A 17,736-nucleotide genomic window follows, 5' to 3' on the forward strand; every position below is an offset into this window, starting at 1 on the left:
TTTACATGTTTATTAAATATCCTTCTACAGTATCTTTCTAGTAGTTCCAGGACATGCAATTTTAAGTACTTTTTGTGAATCTTTTTTTATCAGTCCCCTATTGTAGGACATTATTAATAGATTGCTTTCAAGTTTCCACAATTTTAAACCATGTTCTAATGAACATCCTTATAGATAAATTACTGCAAAATTATTCAGTATTTTTAAAGATAGATTCCTAGCATGGAAGTTGCTGGGTAAAAGGATATAGATATTTTTAAAGCCAGGTTTATTGAGGTATGTTTTACATAGAGTAAAAATCACCCTTTCTTTTATTTTTGGCTGGGGGTACATGTGAAGGTTTGTTACATAGGTAAACACATGTCACAGGGGTTTGTTGTACACATCATTTCGTCACCCAGGCATTAAGCCCAGTACCCAATAGTTATCTTTTTTGCTCCTCTCCCTCCTCGCATTCTCTCCCCTCAAGTAGATCCCAGTGTCTGTTGTTTCCTTCCTTGTGTTCATAAGTTCTTATCATTTAGCTCCCACTTATAAGAGAGAACATACGGTATTTGGATTTCTGTCTCTGCATTAGTTTGCTAAAGATAATAGCCCCCAGCTCCATCCATGTTCCCGCAAAAGACATGATCTCATTCTTTTTTATGGCTGCATAGTATTCCATGGTGTATATGTACCACATTTTCTTTAATCAGCCTATCATTGATGGGCGTTTAGGTTGATTCTGTGTCTTTGCTATTGTGAATAGTGCTGCAGTGAATATTTCTGTACATGCGTTTTTATGGTAGAATGATTTCTATTCCTCTGGGTATATACCCAGTAATGGGATTGCTGGATCAAAATGGTAGTCATGCTTTTAGCTCTTTGAAGAATCGCCACATTGCTTTCCACAATGGTTGAACTAATTTACACTACCACCAACAATGTATAAGTGTTCCTTTTTCTCCACAACCTCGCCAGCATCTGTTACTTTTTGACTTTTTAATAATAGCCATTCTGAGTGGTGGGAGATGGTATCTCATTGTGCTTTTGATTTGCATTTCTCTAATGATCAATGATGTTAAGCTTTTTTCATATGCTTATTGGCTGCATGTATGTCTTCTTTTGAGAAGTATCTGTTTGAGTCCTTTGCCCACTTCTTAATGGGATTGTTTTTCTCTTGTAAATTTGTTTAAGTTCTTTATAGATGCTGGATATTAGACCTTTGTCAGATGCATAGTTTGTAAATATTTTCTCCCGTTCTGTAGATTGTCTGTTCACTCTCTTGATAATTTATTTTGCTGTGCAGAAGCTCTTAAGTTTAATTAGATCCCACTTGTCAATTTTTCCTTTTGTTGCAGTTGCTTTTGGTGTCTTTGTCATGAAATCTTTGCCCATTCCTACAACCAGGATGGTATTGCCTAGGTTGTCTTCCAGGGTTTTTATAGTTTTGGGTTTTACATGTAAGTCTTTAATCCAGCTTGAGCTGATGTTTGTATATGGTATAAAGAAGGGGTCCAGCTTCAATCTTCTGCATATGGCTAGCCAGTTATCCCAGCACCATTTGTTAAATAGGGAGTCTTTTCCTTGTTGCTTGTTTTTGTCAGCTTTGTCAAAGATTAGACAGTCATAGATGTGTGGCCTTATTTCTGGGCTCTCTGTTCTGCTCCTTTGGTCTCTGTGCCTGTTTTTGTACCATTACCATGCTGTTTTTGTAGCCTTGTAATATAGTTTAAAGTCAGGTAATATGATGCCTCCAGATTTGTTCTTTTTGCTTAGGATTGCCTTGGCTATTTGGGCTCTTTTTTGGTTCTATATGAATTTTAAAATAGTTTTTTCTAGTTCTGTGAAGAATGTCATTTGTAATTTGATAGAAATAGCATTGAATTCCTTTGGAAAGTATAGCCATTTTAATGATATTGACTCTTCCTATCCATGAGCATGGTATGTTTTTCCATTTGTTGGTGTCTTCTCTGATTTCTTAGAGCAGTGTTTTATAACTCTCATTGTAGAGATCTTTCACCTCCCTGGTTGGCTATGTTCCTAGGTATTTTATTCTTTTTGTGGCAGTTGTGAATGGGATTGCCTTTCTGATTTGGCTCTTGGTTTGGCTGTTGTTGGTGTATAGGAATGCGTGATTTTTTACACTGATTTTGGATCCTATAACTTTGCTGAAGTTGTTTATCAGCTGGAGGAGCTTTTAGGCAGAGACTATGGGGTTTTCTAGATATAAAATCATGTCATCTGCAAACAAAGATAGTTTGACTTCCTTTCTTCCTATTTAGATGTTCTTTATTTCTTCCTCTTGCCTGATTGCTCTGGCCAGGACTTCCAATACTATGTTGAATAGAAGTGGTGAGAGAGGGGTTCCTTGTCTTGTGCTAGTTTTCAAGGGGAATGCTTCCAGCTTTTGCCCATTCAGTATAATGTTGGCTGTGGGTTTGTCATAAATGGCTCTCATTATTTTGAGATATGTTCCTTCAATACCTAGTTTATTGAGAGTTTTTAACATGAAAGGGTGTTGAATTTTATCGAAAGGCTTTTCTGTGTCTATGGAGATAATCATGTGGTTTTTGCCTTTAGTTCTTTGTATGTGAGAATCACATTTATTGATTTGCGTATTGAACCAACCTTACATCCTGGGGATGAAACCTACTTGATCATGGTGGATTAGCTTTTTGATGTGCTGCTGGATTTGGATTGCAAGTATTTGAAGATTTTTGTATTGATGTTCACCAAGGATATTGGCCTGAAGTTTTCTTTTTTGTGTGTCTCTGCCAGGTTTTGGTATCAAGATGATGCTGCTCTCATAGAACGAGTTGGGGAGGAGTCCCTCCTCAATTTTGTAGAATAGCTTATATAGGAAGGGTACCAGCTCTTCTTTGTACATCTGGTAGAATTCAGCTGTGAATTGATCAGGTCCTGGGCTTTTTTTTGGTTGGTAGGCTATTTATTACTGATTCAATTTTGGAGCTCATTATTGGTCTGTTCAGGGAATCAGTTTATTCCTGGCTCAGTCTTGGGAGGGTGTATGTGTCCAGGAATGTATCCATCTTTTCTAGGTTTTCTAGTTTGTGTGCATATTTGTAGTAGTTTCTGATGGTTGTTTTTATTTCGGTGGGGTCAGTAATAACATTCCCTTCTTCATTTTTAATTGTGTTTATTTGGATTATATATATATTTAGGCTACTTTATATATATATTAAGGATAGTTAAGTCTTCTTGTTGAATTGAACCCATTACCATTATGTAATGCCATTCTTTGTCTTTTTTGATCTTTGTTAGTTTGAAATCTGTTTTGTCTGAAATTAGGACAAATTTCTGTTTTCTATTTGCTTGGTATATTTTCCTCCATCCCTTTATTTTGAGCCTATGAGTGTCATTATGCATGAGATGGGTCTCTTAAAGACAGCATTACCATTGGGTCTTGCTTTTTTATTCAACTTGCCACTTTGTCTTTTAAGTGGGGCATTTTGCCCATTTACATTCAAGGTCAGTATTGATATGTATGGATTTGATCCTGTCATTGTGTTATTAGCCGGTTACTATGTTAGCTTGTTTGTGTGGTTGCTTTACAGTGACACTGGTCTGTGTGTTTAAATGTGGTTTTGTATTAGCTGATAGCAGTCTTTCCTTTCTATATTTAGTGCTCCTTTCAAGGTCTCTTGTAAGGCAGGTCTGGTGGGAATGAATTCCCTCAACATTTGCTTATCTGAAAAGGATCTTAAGTCTCCTTCACTTAGGAAGCTTAGTTTGGCTGGATATGAAATTCTTGGTTGAAGATTTTTTCTTTAAGAATGTTGAATATAGGCCCCAAATCTCTTCTGGCTTGTAGGGTTTCAGTGGAGAGGTCCACTGTTAGCCTGATGGGGTTCCCTTGTAGGTTACCTGCCCTTTCTCTCTAGCTACCTTTAACATTCTTTCCTTCATTTCGACCTTGGAAAATCTGATGATTATGTATCTTGGGGATGATCTTCTTATGTAGAATCTTGCAGTTCTCTGTATTTCCTGAATTTGACTGTCAGCTTCTTTAGCAAGCTTGGGAAAGTTTTCATGGATGATGTCCTGAAATGTGTTTCCAAGTTGTTTGCTTTATCCTCCTCCCTTTCAGGGATGCCAGTGATTCGTAGATTTGGCCTTTTTACATAATCCCATACTTCTCAGTGGTTTTTTTTTTTTTCATTTCTTTTTATTCTTTTTTCTTTATTTTTGTCTGACTGTCTTATTTCAGAGAACCAGTCTTCAAGTTCTGAGATTCTTTTCTCAGCTTGGCTTATTCTGCTATTAATACTTGTGATTAAATTGTGAAATTCTTACATTGTGTTATTCAGCTCTGTCAGACCCATTAGGTTCATTTTTATACCAGCTACTTCATTCTTCAGTTCCTGCATCACTTTATTGTGATTCTTATTTTCCTTGGATTGGGTTTTGCCATCCTCCTGAATCTCAATGATCTTTGTTCCTGTCCATATTCTGAATTCTGTGTCTGTCATTCCAGCCAGTTCAGCCTGGTTAAGAACTCTTGTTGGAGAACTGGTGTGGTTGTTTGGAGGACATATGACAATTTGGCCATTTGAGTCACGAGAGTTCTTGTGTTGGTCCTTTCTCATCTCTGCATGTGGGTGCTCCTTTAACCAGTTGTAGATTGAGAACAGTCAACAGAATTCTTTTCTGGATGTTTTCACCAGGCCAAGGCTTTGTGCAGGGTCTTTATTTGAAGCTGACTTCTTGTCCCTGGTTTCAGAGGGAGGTATGTTAGTGAGGTATTTTTGGTGTTGAAGCTTTGGGGTATGATCCAGCAGGTGGCACTTAGGCTTATTGGTCGGTTGGTAGACTCTTGCTTGGTTGTGTGGCTCCCCCATGTTACCTCACAGTTGCAGCCATGTTCTCTCTCAATGCTCTGAAAGTGTGGGTTTCTCTCCCCCTTGAGTGCTGTCTGTAGATCATGACTTGGCACTCCTCGGATGCCCACTGCAGCTCTTGGGTAATCTCAGTGTTTATGTTCCTTCCCCAACTTGGAGGCAGCAGAGGAAGGGACTTTGGTATTGGTTGTGGCCAAGGGTCATTTGCTTGTCACCTGGGGACTCCACCCCAGAGAGATGCAGGTCAGCAGTGGCTCAGTGCAAGCAGCCCAGGATGGAGAGTCTGTGCTGTGGGCCCAAGCCAGGGGTTTCCTGTCTTGTGTCAAGCAGTGCGGGGGGTGTGTGGGATGCACGGGAGACACACTGGCCTCCTCTCCTTGGGTCAGCTGCAGCTTGCTGGAGGTGTAAAATCACCCTTTCTAGGTGTACAGTTCTATGAATTTTCACAAATGCATCAGTCATGTAACCACCATCACAATTAAGTTATATAACATTTATAAGCACCTTAAAGCTTTTGATGCATGTTAATCAAATTATCTGCTGGTAACATTATATGTATTCCTATCTACCATCAGCTTATAAAATGTGAACATTGGGTATTGTCCTTAAAAGACTAAAAAAAAAAAAGTCCAGTTTGTAGGTAAATTTTCCATCTCATTTTAAGTTACTTTTTTTAATATTAATGAAGTTGCATTTTTTTTTGTAGGTTTATCTGTTTTTATGTCTTACAGTGTGAATTTTTGTTATGTTTTTGGCCTGTATTTCTGGCCAACTATCTCTTTCTTATTGATTTTTAAGAACTATTAGGGGGCTGGGGTTGAAAGAGTGATCTGTCATGTCGCAAATACATTTTCTTTTGTCATTAAGCCTCTTTTAATATTACGTATAGCTTTTTTTCTCTCAAAAGTTTTAAGTTCCTGTAGTCTCACCATCTTTTCCTCATAGAGTCCACCATGGAAGTCATCTTCATAAAGTCCTTTCCCACTCCATGATTATTTAAATGTTTTCCCTTTTTAAATTTAATTCATCTGGAATTTATTTTTGGTATATCACATGGAGTAGAATTTTATTTTCTCCCCCAGATGATGAGCCACTTGTCCTGTCCCATTTATCAAATAATAGATCGTTTCCCCACCAATTTGAAAAGCACCTGTATTATATATCATATTTATATACTTAAGTAGGTCTCTGAACTTTCCCTTCTGTTCCACAAAATTCCTTGTCTTTTTGGGAGAAGACTACATACTGGTTCACACTGTTTTTAATAATGTAGTTTTATAAAATGGTTTAATATCTGGTTTGGCAAGCACTACTTTTCGTTATTATACTTTTTCAAAATGTTCTCTCAGGCCCTAATTATTTCAGATGAACTTTAAACCATATCTGAGTTTAAACACCCAATAAGAATTTGTATTGAAATTTTATGTTTATTGATTAATCTAAGAATAATTTATATCATTATAAGCCGTCTCGTCACTGAGGGATGTTCAAAAACTGACTCATTGCTCTTCAGAGATTAAAGTTTTATAATTTTTTAAGAGTATAAAAATTATAAATTATAAAAATTATAAAAGCATAGGTTCTACATGTTTTATGTGTTCATCCTAGGAATCATGTTATTGTTGTTACCATTGATTCTACCATCTGTTTTTGCATTTTACTTTCCAACTTGTGGATCCTATTTACAGCATTCTATTTATTAATTTTTATAAAAACCTAGTTTATTAAAAACTAGTTACAGTAATATTTGATTTTTTAAAGACAATTAGGTCATTTGTAAATAATAAGTTTACCTTCACTTTTCTGATTTTATTTTATTTTATTTATTTATTTAGAGACAGAGTCTCACTCTGTTGCCTACTTTGGAGTGCAGTGGAGTGATCTCAGCTCACTGCAACCTCTACCTCCCAGGTTCAAGCAATTCTTTTGCCTCAGCCTCCTGAGTAACTGGGATTACAGACACATGCCACCACACCCAGCTAATTTTTTTGTATTTTTAGTAGAGACGGGGTTTCATCATGTTGGCCAGGCTGGTCTTGAACTCTTAACCTCAAGTGATCCACCCACCTTGGCCTCCCAAAGTGCTAGGATTACAGGTGTGAGCCACCGCACCAGGCCCACTTTTCTGATTTCATACTTCACTTCTTTTTCTGGTATTTCATTATTTAGAATTATTTTTATAATTTCAAATAATTCTTCACATTGTCATATTTTAATGACATATGAAGTCATATATTTTTTAAATCAAAAATAGATGTTAATACAGTACCTTATGGTGAATTAATCCCTCAGCTTTAGAATAAACCTTATTTGGCTATGGTGTATTAATCTTTTAACATTATGCTCAATATTTATTATTTGAAATACATATATATAATCACTAACTTTAGTTTTCTTTAATATACTATCTTTGTCAAGTTATGGTATTAAGGTTGGATTATTCTCATGTTGTAAAATTGAGACTTGCATTTTTCTATGCTTTGGAACAATTTAAATGGCATAATCATACCTGTTGCTTAATAAGCAGACTTAACTCACCTGTATCACCTGCTCCAGAGCTTTTTGGGGGACCATGAGCCATAGCATTTTTTAAAGCCCTCTCTCTCACTCAGTGTTCAGAATTTGTATTAAAATTTCAAAGTTCATTTAACAATTTTGATTATCAGAGAGTGAAAAGCTAATTCATCTGTTTTCTTAGACTTGAACAGAGTATAAAATAAAGATGAAAACTAAATCTCAAACACATTTCCATCAGTGCTTTGGATTTCATTAGTTCTTGGCAAACATTATTTACACTTACATAGTTTATTGATTCCAGTATGATGTTCAAAAGCTGACTCATTGCTCTTCAGAAATTACAGAAATGTCTACCCTCAATCTCTTGGGAAAGAAACTGAATTAAAAAGGTAGAGTAAGAAATAAGATGAAACTTGTCTGTATCAATTAGTTTTCCTTGAGCACTCCCTGGATATATGCAACTACACGGAAGTATTTAAGAGATTATAAAAACAGTTTCTCATCAAGTTTTTCATCTGAGGCAGGGACCTTGATGGTTTCTCCTCATGGACAGGTAACTCTATGTACATTTCAGTACATCCCTGTAATCTTCAGCCTACTTGTTAGTTACCATAACAACAGTAACAGCATTTTCTTCTTCTTTATCCAGGACATCTGTGTTAAGGCTTATCTAGCCCTTCGTCATCACACAAACCTACTGATCATCCTGTTCTCCATGATGCTGATGACGGGAATGCCCCAGTTAACAAGCAAAGAAGACATTGAATACATCCGGGATGCCCTCACAGTGGGGAAAAATGAGGAGGATGCTAAAAAGTATTTTCTTGATCAGATCGAAGTTTGCAGAGACAAAGGATGGACTGTGCAGTTTAATTGGTTTCTACATCTTGTTCTTGGCATCAAACAAGGAGAGAAACATTCAGCCTAATACTTTAGGCTAGAATCGAAAACAAGTTAGTGTTCTATGGTTTAAATTAGCATAGCAACCATCAAACTTGGATTTCAAATGCAATAGACATTGTGAAAGCTGGCATTTCAGAAGTATAGCTCTTTTCCTACCTGAACTCTTCCCTGGAGAAAAAATGTTGGCATTGCTGATTGTTTGGTTAAGCAATGTCCAGTGCTAGGATTATTTGCAGGTTTGGTTTTTTCTCATTTGTCTGTGGCATTGGAGAATATTCTCGGTTTAAACAGACTAATGACTTCCTTATTGTCCCTGATATTTTGACTATCTTACTATTGAGTGCTTCTGAAAATTCTTTGGAATAATTGATGACATCTATTTTCATCTGGGTTTAGTCTCAATTTTGGTTATCTTTGTGTTCCTCAAGCTCTTTAAAGAAAAAGATGTAATCATTGTAACCTTTGTCTCATTCCTTAAATGATGCTTCCAAACATCTCCTTAGTGTCTGCAGGTGTTAGTGGTGTGCTAAAAGCAAGGAAAGCGAGTTAGTCTTTTCAGTGTCTTTTGCAATTCAATTCTTTTGTCATGTATAACTGAGACACACAAACACAGCAGGAGAAATCTAAACCGTTGTGCCTTGACCTTCCTCTGCTGGTCTTGTTCCAGGGTTATGAATATGAAAAAATAGAGATGAGACTTTTTGTGTCAACTCTGTCCACAAGAGTGAGTTATCTAGTATGATTAGTATAGCTTTCTCCAGCATGGCAGCAGGAAGTAACTACAGGGCCTCTTTTATGCCTGACATTTCTTCCCTTCCTTTTTCCCTGCCTCCGTTTTTCATCAATTGCGATGCTCCCACAACTCTTTACAGACTTGTGAAATCTTCAAGAACACCTTTACTCTATAACTCAAAAATTAGTTGAAAAATAATTACTTCTCAAGGATTATTAGAATCTTAGGTACTTATTTGTAAAGATGTTTAGTGACTTTTTTTTCAAGTATCTTATTAAAGGAGGCATTCTAGAAAATATGAATTAGTTTCCAAATGCCTTAATTTTAAACTTTGGCCTGAACAGTTTTTTCTTTTTCTTAATGGAAGAAGATATTTAATATCTTAAAAATATTCAAAGTTAGGAAGAACACTACTTGCCTTATCCATTTCCCATTTAAAGGACTTTTAAACTTTGACACATCCTTCAGATTTCCTGAAAATAATTGAAATATCTTACTTTAAAAATATTTTCATCTCTTAAATATCTCGTTATTTATTGGAGGTATTGTTTAACCTTAGAGAGACCATTAAATTATTTATAAAATATTTTGTAATTACCTGTAGTTAATACATTACATAGAAAAAAACTATGTTAACAGTGTGTCTGTTTAAGTATAATCAGATATAAATATATACTTAATTTTTTAATTTTAAAAATAGATACCTGTTTGACTTTGAGGTAGTCCAGACCTTTTTTTTTTTTTTTTTTTTTTTAATGTGTGCAAAAGCCCAATGGTTCCTAAGCCTGGCTGCAAAGAAGAATCAACAGGGACACTTTTTAAAAACACTCTTATCAGCCTGGGCAACACAGACTCCATCTCTTAAAAAAAAAAATTAGCTGGGTATAGTGATGTGTGCCTGTAGTCCCAGGTACTCAGGAGGCTGAGGCAGGAGGATTGCCTGAGCCCAGGAGGTGGAAACTGCAGAGAGTCATGATCATGTCCTTACACTCCAGCCTGGATAACAGAGCGAGACCCTGTCTCAAAAAAATAAAATAAAAAATAAAAACACCCTTGCCTGTGCTCCATTCCCAGTTTATAATTTAATTACTGTGGGATGAGGCCCAGACATCAATATTTTTCTAGATTCTTCAGGTGATTCTAATTCACAGCCAGAGTTGGAAGCCCTGCATGGCCTTTGAAGGTCTAGATGATTCTTCTTCCTTGCCCTTTGAGCTTTTCCCCATCTCACAGGTATCTAGAAAAAAACTCCTCTTCTTTGGCAACCTGTCCTTTTAAAATCACACTCTACCCGCCTGTACAGAGGACCATGCCCTATAATGAAATGTTTATTCCTATCTATAAACGGAGGATAAACATTTTGTGGCACTTCTGGACCAACTATTCCCTACTATTCTTTTGAAGAAAGGCAGGAAGAGTACTTTCTAATTCAGAAGAGGATGTTTTCACTATTCTGATAAACAATAGCCAAGTTCAGACCTTGTACAGATTCTTTTTATTTGAATTGCTGAAATAATTTCTTGATGATGAAAAAAAGATTAGAGAGGAATACATTTATATTTAGCTTATTGGCACATGTGCATACATATTTCCTCTTCAAATGAACCAGTTCTCTCATTTCATTATGCTAATATATATATATAACATATATATGCTAATATATATATATCACACATATATATCACAGTTTTATATATATATATGTATGTGTGTGTGTATATATATATATATATATATATATATCACAGTTGGGCATGATTCTTCTGTATTCCAAAGAGCATAATTTCAGTTCTATAGACTTATAGATAAATAAAAATCATTTTTGTGGGCTTCCTTCCTTTACTGTTCGCAGTGAATTACATGACCAACAACTTCTATACCTTTGAAAATGTTCTAGAACTAGAATCATCCTGCTACTGGGAACTACCCACAGCTCTATCTTCAATGCCAGATGAAAACACAGATCACAAGTCAGATGAATCAGGCCAAAGCAACTTTTATGTATATCTAGGACTGGCAACATAATTTGCAGAGCCCAGTGAAAAGTGAAAATGCAGTCCCATCATTCAAAAATTATTAAGAAATTCGAGATGGCAACAGCAGTTGTCACACCAAGCACAGTGCCCTTCTGAGCATGAGGCTCTGTGTGACTGCATGGTCCATGAGACCAGTACTGTGTGGGTCTGAATGATGGCTTTGGTGTTCAGTTTAGCACACACGGTCTGCCACGTCTGCATGAGTGGTAAATATAGTGCCTGGGTCAAAATGTTGCTTCTGTTCAAATCGAAATACCTCATCTCTATGGCTCTATGGCTGTACATTAGGACCTAGAACAGTGGCCCATTGCTCTTAGACTGGAACCATGTCCACTAAAATAAACCTAAGCAGATGTTGTAGACCTAGCCCCACAGGACTACATTTAGCTGCTTCAGTGACACTTTGATGAAAGTATGGAGAAGTGGAGACATTATAGATAAAATATATCAATTCCCAGAGAAAACTCTTGACTTGAAAACTTAACTGTAGTAAATATATCTTTTTCAGGTGATGAATTATTTTTTTAAAAAAGGTTACATATAGGAATTCTGCAGTATAATTTGGAGGCTATTAGTGCTATATTAATGGAAATTAATTATTTTTTAAGTAAGTCCAAAAAATAATCTAGAAAGTAAGTTTCCAGAGCAAATCTGACCTAGCATTTGGTATGCTAGGCTCTGCTTTTCATGATTTTGAAATAAATCATAATTAGACTTAACAATATGGAGAAAATAAACTTGTATTTTTAAGTGTTCTGTTGGCTTATTTTCTGTTTCATCCAACTCAGTAATTCTGATAAATAAATTTGGTTCTAGTTTGGTGCTTGTCTGCATATTCTTAAAGATTCATTTCAGGACAGGTATCTGGGGAACAAAAAACACACACCTTGGCCAGGCATGGTGGCTCATGCCTGTAATCCCAGCACTTTGGGAGGCCAAGATGGGCGGATCACTTGAGCCCAGGTGTTGTAGACCAGCCTAGGAAACATGGTGAAATACTGTACAAAAAATCTCTACAAAAAATACAAAAATTAGCCAGGTGTAGTGGCACATGCCTGTAGTCCCAGGTACTCAGGAGGCTGAAGTGGGAGGATTGCTTGAGCCCAGAGGGTCGAGGCTGGAGTGAGGCATGATTACGCCACTACACTCCAGCCTGGGCAACAGAGCAAGACCCTGTCTCAAAAGAAAAAAAATCACTATTGAGGGCCCACCACCTACCAGACACTGCACTAATTACTGGGGATTCAAATACGGAGCAAGATTGACCTAGTCCCAGTCCTTACCATGTTTATAATATGTTAGCAATAGCTGATACTTCATAATGGGTGCATGTTTGTTGTGGGTTGAACTTTGTCCCCCAAAAAGATATGTTGAAGTCTCAACCCTGGTGCCTGTGAATGTAACCTTATTTGGAAATAGTTTTCAAATAAGGTTATAACAGATATAATCAAGTTAAGGCAAAGTTATGAGAGTGGCCCCAACCCAAGTAACATCCAAGGTGAGTGCCATGTGATGGAGGCAGAGATGCATCTACAAGCCAGGGAACAACCTGGGGCTACTAGCAGCTGGAAAAGGCAAGGAAAGATCTGCCCCTAGAAGCCTCCAAGGGCTCATGCCCTGCCAGTGCTTTGATTTTGGACTTCTAGCCTCTGGAAGTAAAAGAATATGTTTCTATTGTTTTAAGCCACCAGTTTGTGGCACTTTGTTATGGATCTCTAGGGAACTAAAATAGTGTCAGTACCCAAAAATTTTGTGGAGGCTTTTATTTTTTAGTAGGGGGATCACAGAGTTTATGTAAGTACATCTCTTTTCTGCTGTTAACAAAAAGATTTAATTACATGCAAAATATGTGAAGGGCTAATATTCTTAATATATAAAAAGGTCTAATAATTCAATAAGTAAAAGATAAATACCTTATCAGAAAATAATTCACAAGAAAAGAAATATGTGTGGCCAATAAACATACGACAGCAGACCCCAAGTCATGATTGATTAAACAAATGCAAATTAAAGTAAGTTTATTTTCCCTATCAGCTTAGTAAAGACTGGTAAAGTCCAGAGTGAGTACTAATTTTAGAGAAAGGGCACTCTATCAAACTGTTGAAAGCAGTGCAAGTTGGGAAATTCATGCATGGCATTTTGACAAAACATCAAAATCAAGGTATCTATTCTCTGACCCAGCAAGTCCACATTTAAGAATTTATCCTTTAGAAATTATTGCACAAGTGTGGGAAGACTTATGGTCAAAAATAAGTTGTCAACATTCTTTATAATAACCAAATTTCAAAATAGCCTAAAGGTCCTTCAGTAGGGGACTGAAATTACATTGAAATTACATCCATACAGTGGACTCACAATGAAGCCTTTGAAAAGATAAATTAGATCAAAATGTATTGAGATCTATATAGATATCTGTGACATACTGAGGAGTGAAAAAGGTGGTTACAGGATTGTATTATGCTCCGATTATATTTGAGTTAAAATGTAGGCTTATATATGCATGAAAAGGCTGGGAGGATGTATTTACACCACACTGTTAATAGTAATTTTTTTTTTTGAGATGGAGTCTCACTCTGTTGCCAAGGCTGGAGTACAGTGGCACTGTGTAGGCTCACTGGAATCTCCATTTGGGTTCAAGCAATTATCCTGCCTCAGCCTCCCGAGTAGCTGGGATTACAGGTGCCCACCACCACGCCTGGTTAGTTTCTATATTTTTAGTAGAGATGGAATTTCACCACATTGGCCAGGCTAGTCTTGAACCCCTGACCTTGGGTGATCCACCCGCCTCAGCCTCCCAAAGTGCTGGGATTACAGGCGTGAGCCACCGTGCCCGGCAAATAGTGATTTTTTTTTTTTTTTTTTTTTTTTACCTCACATTTATTTTTTTCCATTGAGTTTTAGGAAATAACTTTATATTATTTGAATTTCTTTATAAGGGGAAAAAGTTATATCTTTTCATTTTGAAAAACAACACAGTCTGCATAATAATTATATCCTTTAGCTTATATCATGACTCATTTAAAGCTCAGAAAATTTGGTTTCTGAAAGGAAAAAAAATTATGTGAAGTCAATAATTATTAAGTAGTGGCATCAAAGCTATTGTCAGAACTTCTTGGTGCAAAAATGTCCATGTAAAAGTTTCCTGCTTTACCAGCCACACCTGGTTTTGATCTGTTGTACTGCTAAGGCTGGCCTTGATTTCTCCCCTAAAATAGGAATGCTTTTGGAGAAGGGCCTCTAAGGATGTTGTCTATTAATCAGTGAGGGATGCCTTGGCTGGTGCAGCTCTTCTCAGATCTGCAGACCTCATGCAGCCAGTTGGCCATGCGGAGCTCTCTAGCTCACATCTGAGGTCCCCCTTGGAGGTGCAGACAGCCTCATTTTCACTTCTCATGAATGTCAGATTCTTTTCTAAGCATTTGCTCATTAGTATGAGTAAAGCTCATTGCCTGCTGCTTGGGTAAGAATTTTCTCTCTGGGGCTGGACTCTGAGTCTGCATCCACAATGCACTTGGCATCTGTCTTGGGGACCGTAATGGGGCACAGGGATATACCAAGGAACACAGAGTCCATTTGCAGCACCTCAGTGGCGATTCTGTACCTCTCACAGCAGATGGACAGCCATCTGAGAAGTTTTATACTCGGAGAATCAAACTCAGAATCTTTTGATTACACGTAAAAGTTAAAATGGGTCCTTACTACCTGGCAGAGATCCACCCATCATTATCACCACTGTGTGCAAGGTCTGTAGCTACACAGCACCTCCCATCACCAGATGTGTATGGTGGCCAAAGCTATGCTGGTCCCCAGCACCCTCCACTCTGCACCTCTCCTTTGCATCACTAAGCACCCTGTTCTACAAAAACAACAACAACAACAATAACAAAAACAGAAAAAAAAAAAAAAAACAACCCTGTTACTACTGAGGGCTTCCTCCGGTCAAATCCCATGGCCACACATCACTGCCAAATCCCTGACCTCTCCCAGGATCTGCTCTCCCCAATCTATGGTTCAGAGAAGACAGTTCCTCATTTTTGAAGCAACTCCTTGCTCAGGCACTACCTGCTTAAAGTGGCAGGGCATATTCTACAGGCTTTCAGCAGGTAGATGGATTTGATTACTTTAATCTGTGCAGATTTAAAGGAGTATGAGACTCATGAGATCCTGGAGAAAACTCAGAGTGAGCATGTGTGGCTGTGGACACAAGGTGACCTTAAGCCAGCAATTCGAGGATAATCTATTTTAGAACCTGAGCAAGACACTGCAAGGGCAGTTAATAGGTAAGATAGAAGTAAAGAGTGGTTTAGGTGGCTTTGGCATTAGATCATTTCAAATTCACATACCAATTGTCACTTGAACAAGTTGCCAAGTTTCAGCCCTCTCCTCTGTAAACTAGGGAGGACAGTATAGTACCTGCTTTACAGAATTACTGTGCTGATTAATTGAAATAATGAAAGTGAAGCATTAAGTAGAATTCTGGCCAAGAGTTAGTGCTCAATAAGTGATCACTATCATTTCTATATTCTTTTTAAAGAAGGCTAAAAAATCTCAAGAAATTAAAGCCAAAAGTTCAATGGCATCACCCTTGGAGTGTGACTTTTAGGAGTACTTTAAATGATGAAAATCGTAACAATTTTCTAAGTACAGTATCTTCTCAGTAGGACTTCAAAGGAAAAATAATTTCCATTCTCTGTCAATATCAGATACCAAGGAATCTTCTAAATAGCAACCTTCTCTGATGAGTTATTCTAATCAATGCAAATTAGTTCCTGGGTCTGGGCTTAAAGAAAATTAGAGAAGCTAGAATCAATTGACAATGCTACCAACTCCCATTTGCTTTTTGAATCAGCTTTATGGAACATTGCATGAATAACTTTCACCAATTTTAAATGTAGAATTTGAGGAGTTTTAATAAATACATAAACCCATGCACCTACCACTATGTTCAAGGTAAAGAACAATTCCATCACGCCAGAAAGTTCTCTCATACCTCTTTGCAGCCAATTCTAACCCCTAAGAACCACTGAATTGCTTTCTATCACTATAGTTTTGCATTTTCTAGGATTTTATATAAATGGAATCCTACAATATGTGGTCTTTTGTGCCCGGCTTCTTTCACATAGCATAATGCTTTTGAGATTCATCTATGTTGCCTAAATAAAACATAATTTAGGAAGGCTCAGTTTCTGGACAGATTTGCTGCAGTTCATTCTAGAGCCAAATGCCAAGTTTCATTTTTAATTGTCTGCTGTGTATGATTATCCGTACCAGTGGCTCCTGCTCCATTTTAGAGTATTAAGAGACCTCATTATTATTATATTACCTTGTTGCTATTTATACAAGATATTAATAGTAGGTGATAAGAAGCTTTCATTTCAGAGGCTTTATTTTCTCGGATTTGGTTTGGTTTGGTTTGGTTTGAGATAGGGTCTTGCTCCAACCCAGGCTGGAGTGCAGTAGTGTGATCATGGCTCGCTGCAGTCTTGACTGCCTGGGCTCAAGCAGTCCTCCCACCTCAGCCTCCCAAGTAGTTGGGACAGAAGCATGCACCACCACACTCGGCTAATTTTTTTATGTTTTGTAGAGATGAGGTCTCACTGTGTTGTCCAGGCTGGTCTCAAACTCCTGGGCTCAAGCGATCCTTTCACCTTGGCCTCTCAAAGTGCTGGGATTACAGGCATGAGCCATGATGCCTGGCTCTGCTCTGGTTTCAAAATAGTGTAGGAATAGAACACATTCTTCACTACTGCTAAAAAAAAAAATCCCCTCACGGGACCAGCAGACAGAAGAGCACAGGAACACTTGAAGTCAGCAGAGAACCTTAAAGAGACCTTGTGGAGCAGTTTCTCAAACTTCACCATGCACATGTATCACCTGGGGTTGCAGACTCTGATTCCACAGGTCTAGGGTGGGCTCTGAGGTTCTGCATTTCCAACAAGCTCCCAGGTGAAGCCAATGCTGGCAGTCCCCAGGCCACACTTTGCATAGCAAGGCTCTGTAGGACATAGAGGCAGATTCAGTGAATGAGGAAAGTCAAGTCAACAAGAGGGCTGAAAATATGTACCAATCTGTGTTGCACAATATACTCAGAGACATGAATTGTCATCGTACATGATGAACTACACACATACATGCATCATCAATCTCTTTTTTCAAATGGTGCCTCAATTTTCTCAGCCGTAAAAGAGGCCTGATAATACCTAGCTCTGTGGGAGGTAGACCCCTAATATGGTCCTCATGATCTTAGCCTCCTGGTTCTCATGCCTTTGTGTGATCCCCTTCCTTTGAGTATGAACTGGACCTGTCAACTTGCTTCTAACAAATAAAACATGACAAAGGCGGTACAATTTCACTTCCAAGATTAGGTTATAAAAAGCCTGTGACTTTCACCTTGCAGGCATTCTCTAGCTCTCTTTTGAACCTGCTCAGCTTGATGGAGGCCCTTGCCACGTAGTGAGATGCTCTGTGGAAAGGTCTATGTGGCAAGGGACCCAGGGAGGTCTCCTGCCAACAGCTTGTGAGGAATAGAATTCTGCCAGCACCCGCACTGGTGAGTCAGGGTGGGTATCCTTTCAAGTCAAGCCTTGGGAGAGACCCAGAGCTATATCATCCTGCTAAGCCATCCCTGGATTCCTGATCTATGGAAACTATGAGATAATAAATACTGTGGTTTTAGGCCACCAAGTTTGGGGATAATTTGTTATGT

General features: G+C 37.8%; 1 protein-coding gene across 3 annotated transcripts in view; it reads left to right on the forward strand.

Moving 5' to 3' along the window:
- PIK3CG (phosphatidylinositol-4,5-bisphosphate 3-kinase catalytic subunit gamma) overlaps positions 1-11,785 on the forward strand; it is a 43,280-nt gene extending 31,495 nt beyond the window's left edge. For all 3 annotated transcript variants that reach the window (XM_004046018.5, XM_004046019.5, XM_004046020.5), the window contains exon 11: positions 8,008-11,785. In XM_004046018.5, the coding sequence (XP_004046066.4) occupies positions 8,008-8,286 (279 nt within the window). In that variant the 3' untranslated portion in view covers positions 8,287-11,785. The remainder of the gene's footprint in view (positions 1-8,007) is intronic.
- The last annotated feature ends 5,951 nt before the right edge of the window (positions 11,786-17,736 follow it).

Source organism: Gorilla gorilla, chromosome 6, assembly GCF_029281585.2.
Source record: "Gorilla gorilla gorilla isolate KB3781 chromosome 6, NHGRI_mGorGor1-v2.1_pri, whole genome shotgun sequence".
Classification (NCBI taxonomy): domain Eukaryota; kingdom Metazoa; phylum Chordata; class Mammalia; order Primates; family Hominidae; genus Gorilla; species Gorilla gorilla.